The sequence below is a fragment of the Hemiscyllium ocellatum genome, chromosome 39 (genome assembly GCF_020745735.1).
Source record: "Hemiscyllium ocellatum isolate sHemOce1 chromosome 39, sHemOce1.pat.X.cur, whole genome shotgun sequence".
In the NCBI taxonomy this organism is placed as follows: domain Eukaryota; kingdom Metazoa; phylum Chordata; class Chondrichthyes; order Orectolobiformes; family Hemiscylliidae; genus Hemiscyllium; species Hemiscyllium ocellatum.
In genome coordinates this window covers 3,836,631-3,860,556 of record NC_083439.1, presented here as the reverse complement: position 1 = coordinate 3,860,556, position 23,926 = coordinate 3,836,631, and the positions used below count along the sequence as shown (strand labels likewise).

At 49.3% G+C, this 23,926-nt stretch overlaps 1 protein-coding gene across 3 annotated transcripts in view; it reads right to left on the bottom strand.

The window, feature by feature from the left end:
• Positions 1-21,635, bottom strand: part of golm2 (golgi membrane protein 2) — an 85,971-nt gene extending 64,336 nt beyond the window's left edge. For 2 of the 3 annotated variants that reach the window (XM_060852991.1, XM_060852992.1), the window contains exons 1-2: positions 20,901-21,635; positions 10-180 (exon numbers count right to left, since the gene is read on the bottom strand). In XM_060852991.1, coding sequence (XP_060708974.1) covers positions 10-180; positions 20,901-21,053 — 324 coding nt within the window. In that variant the 5' untranslated portion in view covers positions 21,054-21,635. The remainder of the gene's footprint in view (positions 1-9; positions 181-20,900) is intronic. The other variant, XM_060852993.1, reaches the window with a different exon arrangement.
• Positions 21,636-23,926: the final 2,291 nt, after the last annotated feature.

The following is a 23,926-nucleotide window of genomic DNA, read 5'->3' as shown; positions in this document are numbered from 1 at the left end:
TACCCTTACCTTTTCTTCAAAGCACTTCTTCATCAGATTCTCTTTAGTCTGGAGCTGGTTACCCAAATTACTACACTCATCCTCTTTTTCATCAAGTTGTCTCCTGTGGGTGTCCACTTGTCCCATGAGCTCAGAGTTCCTCTTCTCCAAACGACTTTTAGCAGTATCTGTCTTTTTTACCTGGAGAAGGAGACAGATAAAATTTGCCGAACAACTGATGACTTGAAGATTTGATAGGGAAACATGCGATACTGAATTACAGAATATTGTTTGAAAAGCTTGATGTATCCAAACTATTCACAAAACAACTGGACTGTAGGATTTCATTTTTTAATGATCTCTCATAAAAAGATGCTCAAATGCACATGATACCTCAACTGCAGGCTAAGAAATCAAACATGCTAATACAAAGCTAATGTTGAACAAATTAAGATTTGTAGCTCAAATTGAGATTCTGGATGAGGTTTGCTCACTAAGCCTTACAGCTAAGCGAGCAAACCTACATCCATTTGATTCACCAATTTGTCTCTATCTCCTTTCTGTATTAGTGAAAAAAAATTGCATGGTTTCTTTTATTTCCATTAAAACATACCCATTCTGCTAAATTGTCTTTGCCAGCGCCTCAGTCATAATTTGCCACAGCTCCCAATTTGATCAGCAAATTTCCTCAATAGTGGTCTCAATTCCCAAGCACTGATCATTTTAAATTTGAGCCAAACATTTTAGCTTTGAATCACTGCTGAGTTTCAGTCTGGAAATTTCCTTTTCTATTCGGACTTCAAATCTTTCTACCTCTGTGACCTCTACCACTATCTTTGCTCAACCTCATACATAGATTTACAAAAAGCATTTAAAATAATATCGAACCTATCACATTTACTTGATCCAATTATTCAATTTTTATAGAAAGTCATCAAGCGTGGACAGTAAACAGAACTTTGATTTATTTACGTGCTCCATAATTTAACATGTCAAAAGCTATTTGGAAGATTTAAAGTAGTAGAATCGCTTAACAAGTTAGTGTGCTTTTAACATCTTAAGATTGTAACTTCATTTTAACAATAGTGGCATAAACTGCAGAGGGGCACAACTCAAATTATATGAACAGCAACATTTTTAAAATGTGCAAGATAGACTAAGAGCTTGGGACAGGAGATTTTAATTACTTGGACAGGAAAATCTCAACCCCTATCAGCAGCATTATCCTCAAGATTTTAATTGGGTGCTAGGACAAATACGGTAAAATACAGCTGTAACAGGACTTGCTCAATGCGCCAACCAAAGCAAGCACGCCAACTGCCTTTTTTTACTATTTTATCCACTTTGCCAATTAGAGATATGCAATTGTGCCTCAAGATCTCTGCATATCAATGGTCTTAAGGGAACTTCCATTTACTGTATATGTTCCTCTTACATTTGACTTTCCAAAATGCATCACCTCAAATCTGGATTATACTCCATCTGCCATTTCTCCACCCAAATTTCCAACTATCTATATACTGCTGTAATGTTTGACAACCTTCCTCACTGTCCACAGCTCCTCCAATTTTCATGTCATCTACAAACTTAAATGAGACCTACATTTTCATCTGTACCATTTAGATAAATTACAGGTGGGGGGGGGATGCTGGCAGGCTCTGGATGTATAACAAGCAAACTAACTCAGCCCATCAAGTGGGCTGTCATCAAAATTTGGAACGTTAAGAAAATTACCTCCCTCACTATTTCAAAAGGCAATACTGGAGAAAGGGAGGGTTGGAGAGTCAAAAGGTGGAGTGCTGGAAAAGCACAGGTCAGCAAGCAAAAGGAGCAGGAGTCGACATTTTGAGCATAAGCCTTCAACAGAATGTGGAGGGGGAAGGGGGCTGAGCGATAGGGGGTGAGGTGAGGTGGGGTGGGAAGGCAATAGATAGGTGCAGGTCGAGAAAATTGTGGAAAGTTGGGAAGGGTGAAGCGGATAGGTGGGAGGCAAGAGGGACAGGTAGGGCAGTGCTGAGTTGGAGGGCTGGAACTTGAAGGGAGGGGAGATTTGGAAAGTGGTGAAGTCGATGTTGATGCCATATGGTTGTAGGATCCTCCAGCAGAAGGTGAAGTATTCTTCCTCCAGTTGGTGGGTGGTTTTGATTTGGCAATGGAGGGGGGAATTGGGGCCACGAGTTGGCGTTGTTTCTGACACAACTGAAACTTTGCAGCATTTAATTTTTTTTCAAGTTGTAATGGTTTCCTAATGTTTTAGCTACATAGCAGTCCAGCTTCCATTTCAGTTTACAATCTCAAAAAAAGTCTCCTCCTAAACACAACCCAGGTAGCTAACTATGCAAGTGGATCATTATTCATGCAATGTTGTGTCAATTACAAAAATGGTAATTCTGAAAAAGCTAGTAGAGAAAATTTCCTGCCAGTTTGAATTTGCTATCGTAAAAAGTAAAATACCACACTATGTTGATCCGAAATAAAACAATGGGCTGGACAAACAAAGTTGTGGCAGTATCCGCAGAACAAAAGAGACAGACCTACTAAAATTTTTCCAACACTAATTACTGAAAAGAGTTCTACCTTGTCTAGTGACAGAACAAACATTGTTGAAATTTAGTAGTATTCAATGCATCGCTTAATTTGCATGCAGTATCTGTAGCAGCTCTATTCCTCTGCGTGCTCTACACTCAGCCTTGTGTATTCATCTGCTTTAGAGGCTTTGGGAATTTATTTACAATCATAGGTCAGAGATTGAATCAAGCTTTTCCCTTCTTTCCCAAGATTTTATGACTGCTGCGTCACAAACACCCACACGGATTCGCAAATTTTCTACGTCATGTTTGAAAGTCCTTCATAATTCAATTTTTCAAACTATCCCTCCCTATTTAAATGCACTTTAATTTCATTTTGCTACATGTACTGAATTATTAAATATTGAATTTCAAAGCAGCAAAAGCGTTCAGTTTTCTCCCTCAGCTAGATAGTGAACTGAGGTACAGTGTTCTTCACTTCCCCTCCCCCCACCTTACCCCAGTTCCAACCTTCCAGCTCAGCACCAACCTCATGACCTATCTGCCAATCTTCCTTCCCACCTATCCACTCTCACCTATCACCTTCATCCCCACCTCCATCCACCTATTGTACTCTTAGTTACCTTCTCCCCAGCTCCACCAGGGAGGCTCCCTGCCTTCATTCCTGATGAAGGGCTTTTCCTGGGTGCTGCAGTGTGTTGTGACTCGTTTAAATAATGTCCTGATGCAGCTCCGTTTGTGGGTGTTGGGGTGATTGCAGTAGTTGAGTATACGGTCTGCTTGTTTCATTTTGTCCGAAACGTCGATTTTCCTGCTCCTCTGATGCTGCCTGACCTGCTGTGTTTTTCTAGCACCATTCTAAGCTAGACTGATCTCCAGCATCTACAGTCCTCACTTTTGCCTAGAGGATGGAGGTACATCATTTAAAATCCACACTAAAAGTACATATAAGTGAAGAATGGCAACAGACTCCGGTGCACACAGTTTTATATATGGGAGGGTTTAAACTAACTCCGCGGGGGCATGGGAACCAGGACTGTAGCTTTAGGGTACAGGACCTTGAGTGCAGGGAGGTTAGGAATAATGCAGCGATCTCTAAGGAGGGTGCCTGTAACCAGAAAGGTGGATTGAAGTGTGTATACTTCAATGCCAGAAGTATAAGGAATAAGGTAGGTGAACTTGCAGCGTGGGTTGGTACCTGGGACTTCGATGTTGTGGCCATTACAGAGACGTGGGTAGAACAGGGACAAGAATGGCTGTTGCACGTTCCAGGGTTCAAATGTTTTAGTAGGATCAGACATGGGGGTAAAAAAGGGGGAGGCGTGGCATTACTTGTCAAAGACAGTATCACAGCAGTGGAATGGACGATGGAAGAGAACTTGCCATCTGAGGTAGTTTGGGCTGAGGTTAGAAATAGGAAAGGTGAGGTCACCCTGTTAGGTGTTTTCTACAGGCCTCCTAATAGTCCTAGAGAAGTAGAGGATAATATTGCGAGGATGATTCAGGAAAAGAGTGAAGGTAGCAGGGTGGTTGTTATGGGGGACTTTAACTTCCCAGATATTGACTGGGAGAGCTATAGCTCGAGTTCATTAGATGGGTCGGTGTTTGTACAATGTGTGCAGGAGGGTTTCCTGACACAATATGTCGACAGGCCAACAAGAGGGGAGGCTATATTGGATTTGGTTCTAGGTAATGAACCAGGCCAGGTGTTAGACTTGGAGGTAGGTGAGCACTTCGGGGACAGTGACCACAACTCGGTGACTTTTACTTTAGTGATGGAGAGGGATAATCGTGCGCCGCAGGGCAAGAGCTATAGCTGGGGGCAGGGAAATTATGATGCAGTGAGGCATGACTTAGGTTGTGTGGATTGGAAAAACAGGCTTCAAGAGAAGAACACTAATGAGATGTGGGGATTGTTCAAGGAGCAGCTACTGCGTGTCCTCGATAGGTATGTACCAGTCAGGCATGGTGTAAAGGGCCTTGTGAGGCAGCCGTGGTTTAGTAAGGAATTGGAGTCCCTTGTGAAAGGGAAGAAGGCGGCATATGTAAAGATGAGGCGTGAAGGTTCAGTAGGGGCGATTGAGAGTTACAAGGTAGCCAGGAAGGAGCTAAAGAGGGAGCTAAGAAAAGCGAGAAGGGGACATGAAAAGTCTTTAGCTGGTAGGATTAGGGAAAACCCAAAGGCTTTCTATAGGTATGTCAAGAATTAAAGGATGACATGGGTAGGTATCGGTCCAGTCAAGGATAGTAGTGGGAAGTTGTGTGTGGAGGCGGAGGAGATTGGAGAGACATTAAATCAGTACTTTTCATCAGTATTCACTCAGGAACAGGACACTGTTGCTGATGTGAATATGGAATCACAAATAATTAGAATGGATGCCCTGGAAATATGCAGGGAAGAGGTTTTGGGAATGTTGGAAAGGATGAATATAGATAAGTCCCCTGGGCCTGATGGCATTTACCCCAGGATCCTATGGGAAGCTAGGGAGGAGATAGCAGAGCCATTGGCCTGGATTTTTATGTCGTCATTGTCAACGGGAATAGTACCAGAGGACTGGAGGATAGCGAATGTGGTCCCATTGTTCAAGAAAGGGAGTAGGGATAGCCCTAGTAACTATAGGCCAGTGAGTCTGACTTCAGTGGTGGGCAAAGTCTTAGAGAGAATGGTAAGGGATAAGATTTATGAACATCTGGGTAGGAATAACGTGATCAGGGATAGCCAGCATGGTTTTGTGAAGGGCAGGTCGTGCCTCACAAACCTTATTGAGTTCTTTGAGAAGGTGACTAAGGAAGTGGACGAGGGTAAAGCAGTAGATGTTGTGTATATGGATTTTAGTAAGGCGTTCGATAAGGTTCCCCATGGTAGGCTAATGCTAAAACTTCGGAGGTATGGCATTGAGGATACATTAGAGGTTTGGATTAGGAATTGGCTGGCTGGAAGGAGACAGAGGGTAGTAGTTGATGGATTATGTTCATCTTGGAGCGCAGTTACTAGCGGTGTACCACAAGGATCTGTTTTGGGACCATTGCTTTTTGTTATCTTTATAAATGATCTAGAGGAAGGACTTGAAAGCTGGGTAAGCAAGTTTGCGGATGACACAAGAGTCGGTGGAGTTGTGGATAGTGAGGAAGGAAGTGGTAGGTTACAGCGGGATATAGATAAGTTGCAGAGCTGGGCGGAAATGTGGCAAATGGAATTCAATGTAGCTAAGTGCGAAGTCGTTCACTTTGGTAGGAATAACAAGATGATGGATTACTGGGCTAATGGTAGGCTACTTGGTAGTGTGGATGAGCAGAGGGATCTTGGTGTCTATGTACACAGATCTCTGAAAGTTGCCACCCAGGTAAATAGTGCTGTGAGGAAGGCATATGGTGTACTGGGCTTTATTGGCAGAGGAATTGAGTTCCGGAGTCCTGAGGTCATGTTGCAGTTGTATAAGACTCTGGTGAGGCCTCATCTGGAGTATTGTGTGCAGTTTTGGTCGCCATACTATAGGAAGGATGTGGAAGCTTTAGAACGAGTGCAGAGGAGGTTTACCAGGATGTTGCCTGGAATGGTAGGAAAATCTTATGAGGAAAGGCTGAGGCACTTGGGGCTGTTCTCATTGGAGAAGAGAAGGTTTAGGGGAGATCTGATAGAAGTGTATAAGATGATTAGGGGTTTAGATAGGGTAGATACTAAGAACCTTTTACCGCTAATGGAGTCAGGTGTTACTAGGGGACATAGCTTTAAATTAAGGGGTGGTAGGTATAGGACAGATGTTAGGGGTAGATTCTTCACACAGCGGGTTGTGAGTTCATGGAATGCCCTGCCCGTATCAGTGGTGAACTCTCCTTCTTTATGTTCATTTAAGCAGGCATTGGATAGGCATTTGGAAGTTATTGGGCTAGTATAGGTTAGGTAGGACTCGGTCGGCGCAACATCGAGGGCCAAAGGGCCTGTACTGCGCTGTATCCTTCTATGTTCTATATAAAAGAGCAGCAAAACAACCAACGTAAACCAAACACACAGATCTTTGCGATTTTTGTGAAGATTTCTAGCTCAGGTTATAAGTTTGCTTGCTGAGTTGAAAGATTTGTTCTCAGCCAGTTCATCACTATGCTATTTAACATCAGAGAGTCTCCACTGAAGTGATGGCGTTCTATCCCGTATTATAATTGTGTGTCTTTGTCTGTTGTGGTGGGTGACCACTTCTGGTTGTTTTTCTGAGAGGTTGGCAAATGGGATCCAAATCAATTTGTTTGTTGATGGAGTTTGGTTTGAATGCTAGGCCTCTAGAAATTCCCATGCATTTGTTTCGCCTATCCCAGGATGGATGTATTGGCCCAGTCGAGCCGGTGTCCCTCGTTGTCTGTGTAAGGATACTAGCAATAGTTGGAAGCATCTTTTGGTGGCTAGTTGGTGTTTGTGATTCCTGGTGGCTAGTTTCCAGCCAATGTAATGTTTGTTGAAGTCTTTGCAGGGTATTTTGTATATAACATTTATTCTGCTGGTTGTTGGTACATTGATTCATTGTAGATTCATTGTACACTGTTTTAGTGTGTTGGCAGTTTTGTTGGCTACCATGTGGCTGGTAATGCCAAGTGGCTGGAATAGTCTGGTTGTCATTCTCAGAGAGGTCTTTAATGTATGGCAGTGTGGCTAGTCTCTGGGCATATTGTCTCTTCTCGTTTAGGCTTGTTGTGTAAGAAACAGCGACTGTACTCATCAGGTACCAGTTGTTATTGAATACATTGTGTAGGCGTTTTTTTCAGCATTCAATTCCTGGGTGCTGCAGTGTGTTGTGACTCGTTTAAATAATGTCCTGATGCAGCTCCGTTTGTGGGTGTTGGGGTGATTGCTGTAGTTGAGTATCTGGTCTGCTTGTTTCATTTTCCTGAAGACACTGGTCTACAGTTCTCCATTGGCTTTTCATTCCACTGTGACATCTATGAACCTTAAGGACCCTCTCCCAACTGCCAGCAGAATGAACATTATATTCAAAATACCCTGCAAGGACTGCAACAAACATTACATTGGACAGACAAGCAGGAAACTAGCCACCAAGAAACACGATCATCAACTAGCCACCAAAAGATACAACCAACAATCACTAGTATCCCTACAAAGACAACTAGGGACACTAGTTTGACTGTGACAGGCTAAGCAAAGGCACACACGGGAATTCCTAGAGGCCTGGCATTCAAACCGGAACTGCATTAACAAACACTTTGATTTGGACCCCATGTACCAAGTGATGTCACCCACAACAGGCCAAGACACACAAATAGAAATTTGGACAGTACACCAGCGCTTCACTGGAGGCTCACTAATGTTACCTAGCACAGTGACCAAACATCTGAGAACAAATCTTCCAGCTCAGCAGGCAAACTTACTACCCGAGACAGATTTTTTCTCAAAGGATTTTCTCTCCATTTTTCACTCCTCAAATCACAGTTACCAAACGTTCTGCCGTATTAAGGAATGATTCCTACTTTTGTTATATTCTACCACTTTTAAAAGAAAATTTTAAAAAACTTAGTTTCCCTTTAACCATAACCCATGTATGTAGTATTGATGTCATGGATCATCATAAAAGCTCATTCAGTGTTCAAAATTCCAGAAGTGTTTTAATCCATATAAAAAACACACACACACACACACACACACACACACACACACACCTATTGCTTTTCTACACATTTGGAGCTTCCTGAAGGTACATATGATTTTTTTTAAAATTTAGTAGTAACCACAATTTTTTTTAAAAATATAGACCGTACCTTCCAAGACACTGAAAACTATCCATCCAGAGGTGGTAGATTAACAGACCATATATTCACACAACATGCAACATATTATTCTGCAAGGGAGCATCAACAAACAGCGAGACTGGCAGTGAGGATGAAAGCAGCCTAAGTGCAGTAAGAACACAGCTGAAAAACAGCAGGCATACAGACATAACCAACAGGAGCCAGTTCAAGGGATGACATTACAGGAAAGCAGATAGATGATTTGCTGAAATGAAAAACAGCAAGGAGAGAGGTGCATCTGGCCAGTTAATATAGCAATGGAAGGAGGCCCAGAGTGTCTCTGAAACTCACAAGTGGCAGTGCAAAACTACGTTGAGTATGATCTGTACCCCTCTATTCCCTGCACGTTCAAGTGTTTGTCTAAATGCCTGTTAAATGTTACTATCACATCTGCTTCTACCTCCACCTCAGCAGCATTTCTTGACCAACAATGAACTCAAAAACAATTCCTTTCTGTGCCAGTATTGCATTTTTCCATCTTTTCCTAAGTGAATTTCCCTTGGAACACCTGAGTGACAATCTAAGTTGGTGCCAAATTAAAATGCACTTTTCACTGTGGACATTCAGCCTAGGATCAGATGAAAACTGAAAATTCATTCTAGACAAATCTTAAATAAAGCAAACTTTCATCATGCAGGTAGCTTCAATAGGAAGTGTAAGGCATGTGTCAAATCCACTGAAGGTCCCATAGTAAAGTTAAGGAGAACAATCAGATGATCCACTGGGATTCTACAATTTATTTTGCATAAAATGAAAATCTTCTTCATAGAACACGTTTGATGAGTTTCTATCCATTTCTAATAAGCAACTCAACAGCAACTGCCCATAATACATAAACACACACAAAACAAATCTCAGTCATATTTAGATTACTGGTGAAGAACTTAAAACAACATTTGTAGCTCTAAGGGATAAGCACTGATGTTGGGTAGAGACACAGTGCTGTCAGAGGAGGGGCACCTTTGCACAGTGCCAAAGTGCAACATAGGAACTTCAGATACTGGCTTTCTGAAATGGAAATTATTTTACACTTTGCAACATGCAACAACAAAACATTCAGCAGTGTAAAAGCATTTAAAAATAGATTTCAAATGTCATAATAAAAATCTGATTTAACATGGAATACAAAATTTAACAAATCCAATAAAATTTCCTCCTTGCATTGGAAGGTTTCAGATTCCAAAACAGATATTGGCCGTTTGACATATTGTGAGATCTTGTATAAAGATAATTTGAACTTTCTTGAACCTCTAAGCCAGAATAAGCAGAAAACACAAATACAGACACCATCAACACACCTAACAGGTGATCTAAATATAGCAGGAAACTACAATTTCTTGATTTGTCATTGAAAAGATGCTCATTCCATTAATTTAACACTTATAAAGTGCAGTGAAAAAAACTTGACAAGCAGGACATTTTCAGTCTGAAGAACAGGGAGAATATCCCTTGAGGATCAATAACGAGATCTTTTGAAGCGTTACAAGGTATAAAAGGTGGCATGGTGGCTCAGTGGTTCGTGCTGCTGACTCACAGCGCCAGGGAACCAGGTTCGATTCCGGCCTTGGGCAACTGTCTGTGTTTGCACATTATTCCTATGTCTGCATGGGTTTCCTCTGGGGGCTCCGGTTTCCTCCCACAATCCAAAGATGTACAGGTTAGGTGAATTGCTGAAAATGTGTTGCTGGAAAAACGCAGCAAGTCAGGCAGCATAAGATATCTTAGCCTGCTGGACACACTTTCCTCATTCCTGATGAAGGGCTTATGCCCGAAACGTCGAATTTCCTGTTCCTTGGATGCTGCCTGACCTGCTGCGCTTTTCCAGCAACACATTTTCAGCTCTGATCTCCAGCATCTGCAAACCTCACTTTCTCCTCGAAGGTTAGGTGAATTGGTCATTCTAAATTGTCCAGTGTTAAGTGCATTAGTCAGGGGTAAATGCAGGGTGAGGGAATGGGTCTGGGTGGGTTGCTCTTCAGTGGGTCGGTGTGGATGTGTTGGGCCAAAGGGCCTGTTTCCATACTGTAGGTAATTTTGTGTGCACATAAAATGAAAACAGCCTCAGCTGACAGTAAAGGAACTTTCTAGCCTTCATTCTTTTTAATCACAATCAAAATCGTTGAGGTGGAGATTTTGGCAAAGAGGGGAATCAGCACGTAGGCCAGAGTCAGAGTCAATAAACAGAAGAATTGTTACTCTGTAACAAGTGCCAGATAATAACTCTCCAATGTCCACCACCATTTGACATTTATCACTATTGAATCCTTCAATACTCCAGTGGTCAGCAACAACCAGAAACTCAAATAAAGTAGTTATATAAATTCCATGGCGTCAAACTAGAAGCTTCAACGCTAGAAGTTTGACAAGTAACTAATTCCCATCTTCCAAAAGCATGCCCGTAATCTGCAAGGCACAAATCAGGAAACTGATGAATATTCTCCAGTTGTTTGGATGGTAGATTTCCAACAACACAAGAACCTCTATCATGCATATGTTCATTATGACCTTGTAGTAAAGATGCTCATTTTTGCAGCCACTCGACAACATAATCCAAGAACTGACAAGACCAGACCCTCTCAAGAAACTGGAGAGCATGTAGAACAAAAACAGCCTGCTTAACTGGCATACTACCAACCAACGTCAATACCTACCTCTCATGCTCCCCACCATTATTGCAGCAAGATGCATCATCTATTAAATGAACAGTAACTCTCCTTCAAAAGCACCTTACAAACTCCTGATGTCTGGCACCTAGAACAAAGGCAGCACTTGCATGGGAATACTATCACCTATAAGCTTCCTTTCAAGCCACAAACCATCTTGACTTGAAACTATATTATCGTTCTTTCACTGTAGCCAGAGTCAAATACTCCCTAACAACATTGTAGCTAATCTTACACTATAATGGACTGTAACAGTTTAAAAAAGCAGTGCCCACCACCTTCCCCAAAGCAACTGAGGATGGGCAATAAGTCCTAATCAATCTAGTAACCCCAACAGCCCATGAACCATTAAAAGGACAACAGTTTCACAGAGGCTGCATCCTCAAAGTTTTAGTATAACAAGACTACTTAATTACAGGCCAAAAGAAAGCTGGTAGAAACACAATCAATAAAACCTTTAAAATTCAAAGGATAATTGTTTGACAGAGCTACTTTTTAAGGCTGGGGGCAAGAGCAAAAGATTATGTAGAAAGATAACTCACAATCTCAGGTGATAGGTGAACACTATCTTAAAGATCCAGTACATATAAGACAAGCCAAATGTCCACTTCCTGCACTATAAAATTCTATTCTGATAATTTTATACAGATCCTCCAACCTGAGACACAGTACTTGCACTTTGTGAACTCGTTGTACTGTCACTCCAAACCTGCAATTCACAGCCATGTGGTCTCCCTGCATATATCCTGTAAAAGGCAAAATGCAAAACCAAACTCAGGATCATATTTGGAAGAACATTTTTAAACAAAATGTTTTCGCTTGCAACCCTGGCTGAATCAGGACATACAGAACCTACTAAAAACTAGGTGAGGCCTTCAGATCAGGAGACTCTCTAAAATATAAAGTATTCAAATATGACCTCACAGAGCATTAAGACAGCCAAGAACCAATCCCAATCCAAACTAGAGACCCGGTGACTATGGCAAGGACTGAATAACACAGGTTATAAAAAGAGACAGTGTATTACCGTCTCAACACATTCCATGCTTGCTTTGAGCAGAAGTTGAGGAGAGGTAACACCTATTCTGGCAAGTCCTGACGAACCTATTCCAACAGTCACTGCAGGGGTCAGGGAAGTTTTCCTTCGTGTGAATCCAAGGAAAGCAATGGGACCAAATGGACTACCAGGCCATACACTCAGAGCATGCGCTGATCAACTGGCAGAGGTCTTCTTGAACATCTTCAACCTCTCCCTGCAGCAGGCCACTGTCCCTGCCTGTTTCAGGGGGGCCAACATCATCCCTGTGCCTAAGGCGGCTCATGCAGCATGCCTCCATGATTACCGCCCAGTGGCCCTAACTTCGATGGTCATGAAGTGCTTTGAAAGGGTGGCCCTGGCATTAGTCAACTCCAGCCTCCCTACTACTCTTGTCCCACTCCAATTTGCCTATCAGACCAACAGATCCATGTCAGATGCCATATCACTTTTCCTTCACTCCTCCCTAGAGCATCTTGACACCAAGAATAGCTACGTAAGAATCCTAGTCATTGAAGGCTGAAATTTAGTCAACACTATTATCCCGTAGAGACTTGTTACTACACTTAGTGGTATCGGACTCAGCTCCACTCTCTGGAATTGGATCCTCAGTTTCCTGATCCACCAAACCATAATCAGTGAAGATTAGGACAATATTTCATCCTCACTAATACTCAACACTGGAACCACACACACACCCCCTCCCCCAATGGGTGCATACTCAGCCCCCTACTGTACTCACGGTATGCCCACGACTGCGCCTGCAGATACCAGACTAATGCCATTTACAAGTTCGCTGATGACACCACCATAGTCAGTCAAATCTCAAATGGCGACGAAACATACTACAGACGAGAGGTGGAAGACCTGGAAAAAATGGTGCACTGAGACCAACTTAGCTCTCAATGACAGCAAAACCAAGGAACTCAGTATTGGCTTTCGGCAGGATGTTACTCATGCTCCCCTACACATTAACAGCACAGAGGTGGAAGGAGTGGAGAATGTCAAATTCCTGGGAGTGGTCATCCACAACAAGCTTCCTTGGACTCTTCATGTGGACGCACTAGTTACAAAGGCCCAACAACATCTCTTCTTCCTCAGGCAGCGGAGGAAATTTGGCATGACGGCGAATACCTTTACCAACTTTTATAACTGCGCCATTGAGCCCATGCTGTCTGGATATATCACTACCTGGTACGGCAAACGTACCATTCAAGATCAGCGATGGTTGCAGAGAGTAGTGAACTCAGCCCAGACAATCACAAAGGCCAACATCTATAGAATCCATCTACCAGGCCTGCTGTCAAGGAAAGGCCACCAGCATTCTTAAAGATCCATCCACCCTGGCAATGTTTCTCTACAACCTCGACCATCGGGGAGAAGGTACAGAAGCCTGAGCACACGCAAATAGTTTCTACCCTACTGTTGTTAGAATACTGAATGGACTCAAGCTCTTAACATCCACCTGTACCCGTGTTTTTGTTTTTGCCTCTGTTTGCCCATTATTTACTATCTATGCTACTTAATTCTGTGATCTGCCTGTATTGCTAGCAAGACAAAGCTTTTCACTGTGCTTCTGTACATTTGACAATAAATTCAATTCAAGTGTTTTACTTCAGAGAAAATTGAACACATTATTTGAATAGAGATTGAAATGGGATAAAGGAATATATCGTTCTGCACATATTCACAACTTCTCAAAACAGCAAGAAAAGTTAATAGGATCATCAATATTAAAACAAAGCTCTGGGAATTTTTTTGAGGGAAAGGATTGAAATGCAGGGAAGTGATGTTCAAACATTTATGCAGTTTCTCTCAAACAATGAAAATATTGGAGGTGCCAGAAAAAGATCTAAAAAGGATATTCATAACTATAACTCTGGCATGAAGGATCAGGCAAGGATTCCTTTCACTAGAAGAGAGAATGTGTGGCTAACTCTTGAATTTGTTTAGGTAAAATAATAAATGAATGCACTGCTTCACAGAAAAGGAAATGCTATGTGCACTTGCAGTGGTAAGAGACTAAAGATTAGGAGGAAGCAACCTAGAGATGCAAACAAAATTCTTGAAAATGTGAAGCACTTCACCTCTTGATTTTTAAGAAATCTGAAAGTTGTTCAAGAGCTTTGGCTTTTACTTTCTTTTCTCCTTGCAGCTCAGCACTGGGCATCCATGTAAGTGACTGCTCAGACTTTCCTCCACCTCCTTTCTCTCTCCCCTCCTCTCTCTCTTTCTCTCCCACCCCCCACCTCCATTTTAATAATATAGTTTACATTAGAAATCCCTATGTTAATCATGATTGACAGGGTTAAAAGAAACTGAAAAAATTAAGAACCATTGTCTTCTTGTCCAAATCACACTGAACTTGAATACTTATGAATGTGGGTTCCTACCACTTTTCTATTTGCAATAAAACCTTGCTGACATCCCATCAACAAATGCAATATGTAAACATGTAGAATAAACATTCATTTTGTACTGCCACAATAAACTTATTAGAACAGACTTCCCTGCATACCAGAGATACTGTTACAAGTGTCTTTCTTTATAGATGCCACCATGTGTGTTAGACATGTAAAATATAATTTAAAATGTGAAATAATTGTTCTCTGACCTTTAAGGGAGCAGCAGGTCATCCAAGGCATCCCTTTCTCTCAAGGGCTAGCGGGAACTCAATGTTCAAAACCGTACAATGAGATAGCATACCAGTAAGCTACTGGAATAAACTCCAATTATCATAAACATACGACAAAGATAAGACAAACCTGAACTGCTGAGGCAACACGATACAATGAAGGACCTGAAATGCAGTCAGCTTTCAGGATTTACTTCATATCCATAACTAATATTGGCACAACAACTAGGTAAGTCATTTCAATTGCTAGCTGTATTCATTCAAAATATTAACATTTTAATCTCAGATATCAAGTACAGCCTAACTTTGCAGTTATGTTAGAAAAAAAAAATTGAACTTGTGGAACATCAGAAACATTTTCCTGGCAGGTTAAAAGTTAGTTTTTATACACCTTCCCCTCCAACACCAGCTTTCAAGGTATACAGGCACCTCCACCTCCACAGATGTGCATTCCCACCCAGCTCCCCCAACTCCAGGTCTGCAGACCCGCCTGCTCCCTCCCGGTATCCCCCCCACCCCCCACACCCAGTTTGCCCCCCCAAACCACGCCCACCCCCACACCCAGTTTGCCCACACACCCTCCCCCCGCACCCAGTTTGCACGCCCCCAACCCACGCCCTCCCCCTGCACCCAGTTTGCCCTCCTGACCCACGCCCTCCCCCCGCACCCAGTTTGCCCTCCTGACCCACGCCCTCCCCCGCACCCAGTTTGCCCTCCTGACCTACACCCTCCCCCCGCACCCAGTTTGCCCCCCCCAACACCCAGTTTGCCTCGACCCACGCCCTCTCCCCGCACCCAGTTTGCCCCCGCCAACCCACGCCCCCTCCCACCCATTTTGTCCCCCTGCACCCAGTTTGCGCCCCAAAACCACGCCCACCCCCGCACCCATTTTGTCCCCCCGCACCCAGTTTGCCCCCTCAACCCAGGCCCTCCCCCGCACCCAGTTTGTCCCCCCAACCCACGCCCTGCCCCTGCCAACTCATGCCCCCTCCCGCCCATTTTGTCCCCCCGCACCCAGTTTGCCCCCCACCCATTTTGTCCGCCCGCACCCAGTTGTCCCCCTGACACAAGCCCTCCTCCCGCACCCAGTTTTCCCCAACCCATGCCCCCCTCACACAGTTTGCCCCCCAACCCACGCCCTCACCCCTCACACAGTTTGCCCCCCAACCCACGCCCTCACCCCTCACACAGTTTGCCCCCCAACCCACGCCCTCACCCCGCACCCAGTTTGCCCCCACCAACCCACGCCCCCTCCCACCCATTTTGTCCCCCCCGCACCCAGTTTTCCCCGACCCACGCCCTCCTCCCACACTCAGTTTTCCCCGACCCACGCCCTCCTCCCACACCGTTTTCCCCGACCCACGCCCCCTCGCACCCAGTTTGCCCCCCCGACCCACGCCCTCCCCCTACACCCAGTTTTCCCCAACCCACACCACCCTCCCACCCAGTTTATACCCTCAAACCCACGCCCCCTCCCACCCAGTTTGCCCCACTGACCCACGCCCTCCTTCCGCACCCAGTTTTCCCCACCGACCCACGCCCTTTCCCACCCAATTTGTCCCCCCGCACCCAGTTTTCCCCGACCCACGCCCTCCCCCCGCACCCAGTTTTCCCCGACCCACGCCCCCCCCTCGCACCCAGTTTGCCCTCCTGACGTACGCCCTCCCCCCGCACCCAGTTTGCCCTCCCCCCAACACCCAGTTTGCCTCCCCGACCCACGCCCTCCCCCCGCACCCAGTTTGCCCTCCCCCCAACACCCAGTTTGCCTCCCCGACCCACGCCCTCCCCCCGCACCCAGTTTGCCCTCCCCCCAACACCCAGTTTGCCTCCCCGACCCACGCCCTCCCCCCGCCAACCCACGCCCCCTCCCACCCATTTTGTCGCCCCGCACCCAGTTTGCGCCCCAAAACCACGCCCACCCCCGCACCCAGTGGGCCCCCCACACCCATTTTGTCCCCCCGCACCCAGTTTGCCCCCCCAACCCAGGCCCTCCCCCTGCACCCAGTTTGTCCCCCCAACCCACGCCTTGCCCCCGCCAACCCATGCCCCCTCCCACCCATTTTGTCCGCCTGCACCCAGTTGTCCCCCTGACACAAGCCCTCCCCCTACAACCAGTTTTCCCCAACCCACGCCCCCTCCCACCCAGTTTGCCCCTCCGACCCACGCCCTCCTCCCGCACCCAGTTTTCCCCACCGACCCACGCCCCCTCCCGCACCCAGTTTTCCCCACCGACCCACGCCCCCTCCCGCACCCAGTTTTCCCCGACCCACGCCCTCCCCCCCGCACCCAGTTTTCCCCGACCCACGCCCTCCCCCCCGCACCCAGTTTTCCCCGACCCACGCCCTCCCCTCCGCACCCAGTTTTCCCCGACCCACGCCCTCCCCTCCGCACCCAGTTTTCCCCGACCCACGCCCTCCTCCCGCACCCAGTTTTCCCCGACCCACGCCCTCCTCCCGCACCCAGTTTTCCCCGACCCACGCCCCCCTCCCACCCAGTTTGTACCCCCAAACCCACGCCCCCTCCCACCCAGTTTGCCCCCCCGACCCACACCCTCCTCCTGCACCCAGTTTCCCCCCCAACCCCTCACACCCAGTTTGCCCCCCAAACCCAAGCCCCCCTCCCACCCAGTTTGCCCCCACAAACCCACGCCCCTGTCCCACACAGTTTGCCCCACCAACCCACGCCCTCCCCCCCGCACCCAGTTTGCACGCCCCCGACCCATGCCCTCCCCCGCACCCAGTTTGCCCCCGCCGACCCACGCCCTCCTCCCGCACCCAGCTTTCCCCAACCCACGCCCCCCCCAACATATGCACGCCTCCCACCCAGTTTGCCCTCCCAACCCACGCCCACCCAGTTTGCCCCCCCAAACCCACGCCCACCCCTCCCACCCAGTTTGCACGCCCACCCCCGCACCCAGTTTGCACGCCCCCGACCCACGCCCTCCTCTGCACCCACTTTGCCCCACCAACCCACGCCCCCCCCACCCATTTTGTCCCCCCGCACACAGTTTGCCCCACCGACCCACGCCCTCTCCCCGCACCCAGTTTGCCCCCACCAACCCACGCCCCCCTTACACCCAGTTTGCCCCCCCAACATACACACACCTCCCACCCAGTTTGCCCCCCCAACCCACGCCCTCCCTCTCCCAGTTTGCCCCCAACCCATGCCCGCCCCCCCGTACCCAGTTTGCCCCCCAACCCTCGCACTCTTCCCACCCAGTATGCCCCCGCCAACCCACGCCCCCTCCCACCCAGTGTGCCCCCTGCACCCAGTTTGCCCTCCCGACCCACGCCCTCCCCCCGCACCCAGTTTGCCCCCCCAACACACGCACCCAGTTTGCCCCAACCAGTGCACTCCCCTCCCACCCAGTTTGCCCCCACAACCCACGCCCTCCCCCAACACCATGCCCTCTCCCCGCACCCAGTTTGCCCCCCGACCCACGCCCTCTCCCCGCACCCAGTTTGCACGCCCCCGACCCACGCCCTCCCCCCGCACCTAGTTCGCACGCCCCCGACCCACGCCCTCCCCCCGCACCTAGTTCGCACGCCCCCGACCCACGCCCTCCCCCCGGACCCAGTTCGCACGCCCCCGACCCACGCCCTCCCCCCGGACCCAGTTCGCACGCCCCCGACCCACGCCCTCCCCCCGGACCCAGTTTGCCACCCCCGACCCACACCTACCCCTCCTACCCAGTTTGCCTCCCAAACCCACGGCCCTCTCCCACAGTTTGCCCCCCAAACCCACGCCCCCTCCCTCACAGTTTGCCCCACCAACCCACACCCTCCCTCCGCACCCAGTTTGCCCCCCCAACCCACGCCCTCCCCCCCGCACTCAGATGGCCCCCCCGACCCACGGCCTCTCCCCGCACTCAGTTTGCACGCCCCCAACCCACACCCTCCCCCCGCACCCAGTTTGCCTCTCCGACCCATGTCCTCCCCCAGCACCCAGTTTGCCTCACCCCACGCCCCCCTCCCACACCCAGTTTGCCCCCCAACGTACGCACAACTCCCACCCAGTTTGCCCCCACCAACCCACGCCCCCTCCCACCCAGTTTGCCCCACCAACCCACGCCCCCTCCCACCCAGTTTGTTCCCCGCACCCAGTTTGTCCCCCCGACCCACGCCCTCCCCCTGCACCCAGTTTGTACCCCCCCAACCCACACCCACCCCCGCACACAGTTTGCCCCCCCGACCCACGCCCTCCCCCCGCACCCAGTTTGTCCCCCAACCCACGCCCTGCCCCCGCCAACCCACGCCCCTTCCCACCCATTTTGTCCCCCCGCACACAGTTTGCCTCCTTCCACCCATTTTGTCCCCCCAAACCACGCCCTCCCCCCGCACTCAGTTTGCCCCCCCTACCCACACCATCCCCCCGTACCCAGTTTGCCCCCCCCACCCACACCCTCCCCCCATACCCAGTTTGCCCCCCCCACCCACACCCTCCCCCCATACCCAGTTTGCCCCCCCACCCACACCCTCCCCCCATACCCACACCCTCCCCCGTACCCAGTTTGCCCCCCCTACACACACCCTCCCCCCGCACCCAGTTTACCCCCCCACCCACACCCTCCCCCCGCACCCAGTTTGAACGCCCCAGACCCATGCCCTCCCCCCGCACCCAGTTTGCCCCCCCACGTACACACACCTCCCACCCATTTTGCCCCAACCCATGCCCCCTCCCACCCATTTTGCCCCCCCAACCCATGCCCTCCCCCCACACCCTGCCCCCACCAACCCATGCCCTCTCCCACCCATTTTGTCCCCCCGACCCACGCCCTCCCCCCGCACCCAGTTTGCCTCTCCGACCCATGTCCTCCCCCAGCACCCAGTTTGCCTCACCCCACGCCCCCCTCCCACACCCAGTTTGCCCCCCAACGTACGCACAACTCCCACCCAGTTTGCCCCCACCAACCCACGCCCCCTCCCACCCAGTTTGCCCCACCAACCCACGCCCCCTCCCACCCAGTTTGTTCCCCGCACCCAGTTTGTCCCCCCGACCCACGCCCTCCCCCTGCACCCAGTTTGTACCCCCCCAACCCACACCCACCCCCGCACACAGTTTGCCCCCCCGACCCACGCCCTCCCCCCGCACCCAGTTTGTCCCCCAACCCACGCCCTGCCCCCGCCAACCCACGCCCCTTCCCACCCATTTTGTCCCCCCGCACACAGTTTGCCTCCTTCCACCCATTTTGTCCCCCCAAACCACGCCCTCCCCCCGCACTCAGTTTGCCCCCCCTACCCACACCATCCCCTGTACCCAGTTTGCCCCCCCCACCCACACCCTCCCCCCATACCCAGTTTGCCCCCCCCACCCACACCCTCCCCCCATACCCAGTTTGCCCCCCCCACCCACACCCTCCCCCCATACCCAGTTTGCCCCCCCCACCCACACCCTCCCCCCATACCCACACCCTCCCCCGTACCCAGTTTGCCCCCCCTACACACACCCTCCCCCCGCACCCAGTTTACCCCCCCACCCACACCCTCCCCCCGCACCCAGTTTGAACGCCCCAGACCCATGCCCTCCCCCCGCACCCAGTTTGCCCCCCCACGTACACACACCTCCCACCCATTTTGCCCCAACCCATGCCCCCTCCCACCCATTTTGCCCCCCCAACCCATGCCCTCCCCCCACACCCTGCCCCCACCAACCCATGCCCTCTCCCACCCATTTTGTCCCCCCGACCCACGCCCTCCCCCCGCACCCGGTTTCCCCCTCCCTCCCGGTTTCCCCTCCCTCCCACCCGGTTCCCCCCAAACCCACCCAGTTTCCCCCCAAAAATCCACACCCCCTCCCACCCAGATTTCCCCAAACCCACACCCCCCACCCAGATTCCCCCTCCCACCCTCCCAATTTCCCCCCAAACCATGCCCCCCTCCTACCCATGCCCTCTCCCACCCATTTTGTCCCCCCGACCCACGCCCTCCCCCCGCACCCGGTTTCCCCCTCCCTCCCGGTTTCCCCTCCCTCCCACCCGGTTCCCCCACTCCCTCCCGGTTCCCCCCAAACCCACCCAGTTTCCCCCCAAAAATCCACACCCCCTCCCACCCAGATTTCCCCAAACCCACGCCCCCCACCCAGATTCCCCCTCCCACCCTCCCAATTTCCCCCCAAACCATGCCCCCCTCCTACCCAGTTTCCCCCACCCCCTTCCTGTTTCCCCCCCCCCCCCCACAGTCCCTTCCCCACGCCCCCCCCAATCCCAGTTTGCCCCGTCCCCCCAGTCCCTCCCCCTCCCGGTTTGCCCCCTCCCCCCCCCGCCGTACCTGCACCTGTAGCTCCAGGAGCTCGAGCTGCAGCTTGCCGTGGCGGCTGGACAGCAGCCAGTAGTTGAAGCCCAGGACGGCCATGAGCACGAGCAGCCCGAGCAGCAGCAGCGACGGCAGGCGGCCCCCTCGCCGGCTATTGCCGAACATCATCGCCGCGCTGGGGCAGGAGGAGCGGGCCGAAACAACCGGGCCTCTGTCTGTGTGGGGGGGGGGGGGGGGGGGGGGATGAACCCTCCGGTTCCCAGGGAGATAATTAAAACAAAACCTGACAGGTAGGAAGTCAAAATAATGACCAACGGGCGGAGATGAAAGGGGAGTCCCACCTCCCGCCCTGACCGGGGGTTAAGCCGATCCTGAGGTGATTGACGGTAACGAGCTGTCCGCTTCACTTCACTCCATCCCCCCGCCCCCGGGCCGGGCCGAGCCGGGCACTACCTGCGGCTCTCAGCCTCCGGGGCCGGCACCACACCGGCCGCTCATCACCCTCTCAACCGCCGCTTCTCGAACAATCTCCTCACTCCCGGCCCGACGTCAATTTTATTTCTCCCCCCCCCCGGCCTTACGACACCCGGCCGCCTTCACTCTGCCCTTAATGGGGAGGGTTGTTTTTGTTTTCGGTCGATAGAGATGTAAAATTTAATCGCCCTCCCGAGCCGGTCCCGCCCGCTCCCGGGTGTCTGTCGCCTCACGATCCAGTGCCCGCCCGCCTCCCTCCGAGATCCTGCTTATAAATGGTGTGCAACCGAACCTGCCCTCGCCCACCCATTTGTGACGTCGTGGCAACCGACGGACGGGCGGGGTTTCCGCGCAGGAGGGACCAGTGAGGTCGCTGATTCCACTCACCCCCTCCCCCAAGGGGCGGGGTTAGAGTGGTAGCAAGTTTGTGCGAGTGAGCGAGCAGTACTTCCGCATTCGTTGAGGCCGCTGTTGGAGTGTCTGTGTGCGGGGTTTATGGTGACCATTTCACATCCCGGTCTACACGGATGTGGCAGTTTGGCTGTGTGCCCTCACCTTCCTTATTTAGTAAGGTTTATGTTTCCTTGAAGTTAACCATAACAACAGTGTACCTATCGTGAACAGGTGCCGTTCTGAAGAAGGGTCATTGGTCTCTCAACATTAAGTCTGTTTCTCTCTCCAATCTGCTGCCAGTTCAGCTGAGTTTCTCCAACATTTTCTGCTTTTCTTTAAGTTTTCCAGCCTCCACAGTTCGTTGTTTTATTTTTAGGATTTGTCTGATGTCATTCAAATATTTACATTTATTCTGCACACATTAACATTTTTGCTTCTTCCCGTCCCACCTCCTATAATAAGGTAAAGTTTCCATAATCCTATCAGACTATAGGGCTGTTCTTTCGTTAGAGACAGAGACAACTGGTGATGGTTTAACATGTGGGTCACCATGTCTAGGTAAGGGGAAAGGTTCAGACGGAGAGTCCTTCATGATGACCTCAGCCGGTGCATGACTTTAATCCATGTTGGCATCTATCTGCACTGCAAAGCAGTCATCCAGCCACAGTAAAATAACTTGCTGGAAAAGATCAGTAGGCCTGGCAACATCTATGGATAGAAATCAAAGTAGTGTTTCAGGTCTTTTTGTAACCCTTCTTCAAAATCCTCCTTGAGTCATCCAGCCAACTGAGCTTATCAACCATCTGTGGATAGTGCAACAGAGTCAACGTTTAGAAACCAGTAACCCTTGTTTGTTTCTGGTCTAAATTCTACCTCAGCTGGAACACAAATGAACCTGTCCAAAGGCATTCTTCTGAACTTCATAGTTAATATCTAATGTGTCCAGTTTTATTTTCGTAATGTTATTTTGAGAAATGAGTATTGGCCAGAACACTGAGTATACCACTGTTTTGAATTACTAGTTTTGTTTGATGTTTTACAACAATGAATGCATTTGGAAGCACTCTCATGCTACAGCAATAGGTATAGATTAGATTACTTACAGTGTGGAAACAGGCCCTTCAGCCCAACAAGTCCACACCGACCCGCCGAAGCGCAACCCACCCATACCCCTACACCTAACACTACGGGCAATTTATCCTGGCCAATTCACCTGACCCGCACATCTTTGGACTGTGGGAGGAAACCGGAGCACCCGGAGGAGACACAGGGAGAACGTGCAAACTCCACACAGTTAGTCGCCTGAGTCGGGAATTGAACCCGGGTCTCCAGGCGCTGTGAGGCAGCAGTGCTAACCACCGTGCCGCCCTGTATCAGTCAAGTCTTTGGAGTTGGTCTTGAATCCATGAGCTGGATTAAAAGACCTGGACACTTTGAATAACTTTAACTCTATTTACATCATGGTAGAAGTATGATCATATTTACAAGGCATATTGTAACTGCCTTTTAGTACTTTTTAAAATTTAAGTCATCTAGAAAACCACTACCAATCCAGTTTATGTGACAATCTTATGGTGTTGTGTCTCAAAGATGAAAATCAAAAGCAGAACATTTCAGTGTAAATTGAATTACACACAATGCACAGCGCAGAGCCGGCACATTCAACTCAACTATTCTATACCAGTGATTATTCAGTACACAACAAAGTTGTGCAGTTATTCAGCAACAACTTGAATATGTCATACTGTCCACTGAATCAGTAATATTGTTTCTGGATTGGTGTGGGATTGTAAGAGATGGTTTATCTTTATGCTGACCTTTGCCTTTAGGGATAAAAGTAGAACAAAATTTAACCAGTTTTGCAGATTGAGTCCAAGCAACATGAATTAAACAAATTAAACTTAATAAACTAAAATGTAAGTTTATTAACCTAACATTATCGATGTTCAACAGATGAACTCCAGTGTATAAACTGGGGGTTGAGACATAATCTAAGCTGACACTCAATGCAGGGTTGAATGGGTGCTGCATTGACAGAACTGCTGACGGTCAGATAAGATGGTAAAATGGAGCTTCACCTGCCTGTTAAAGTTGATGTAAATTATGGCAAGATGCCACATGAAATGAGTTGCCACTGGATTTCAGACAACAGGTATTCCTCAAGTACCATGCCA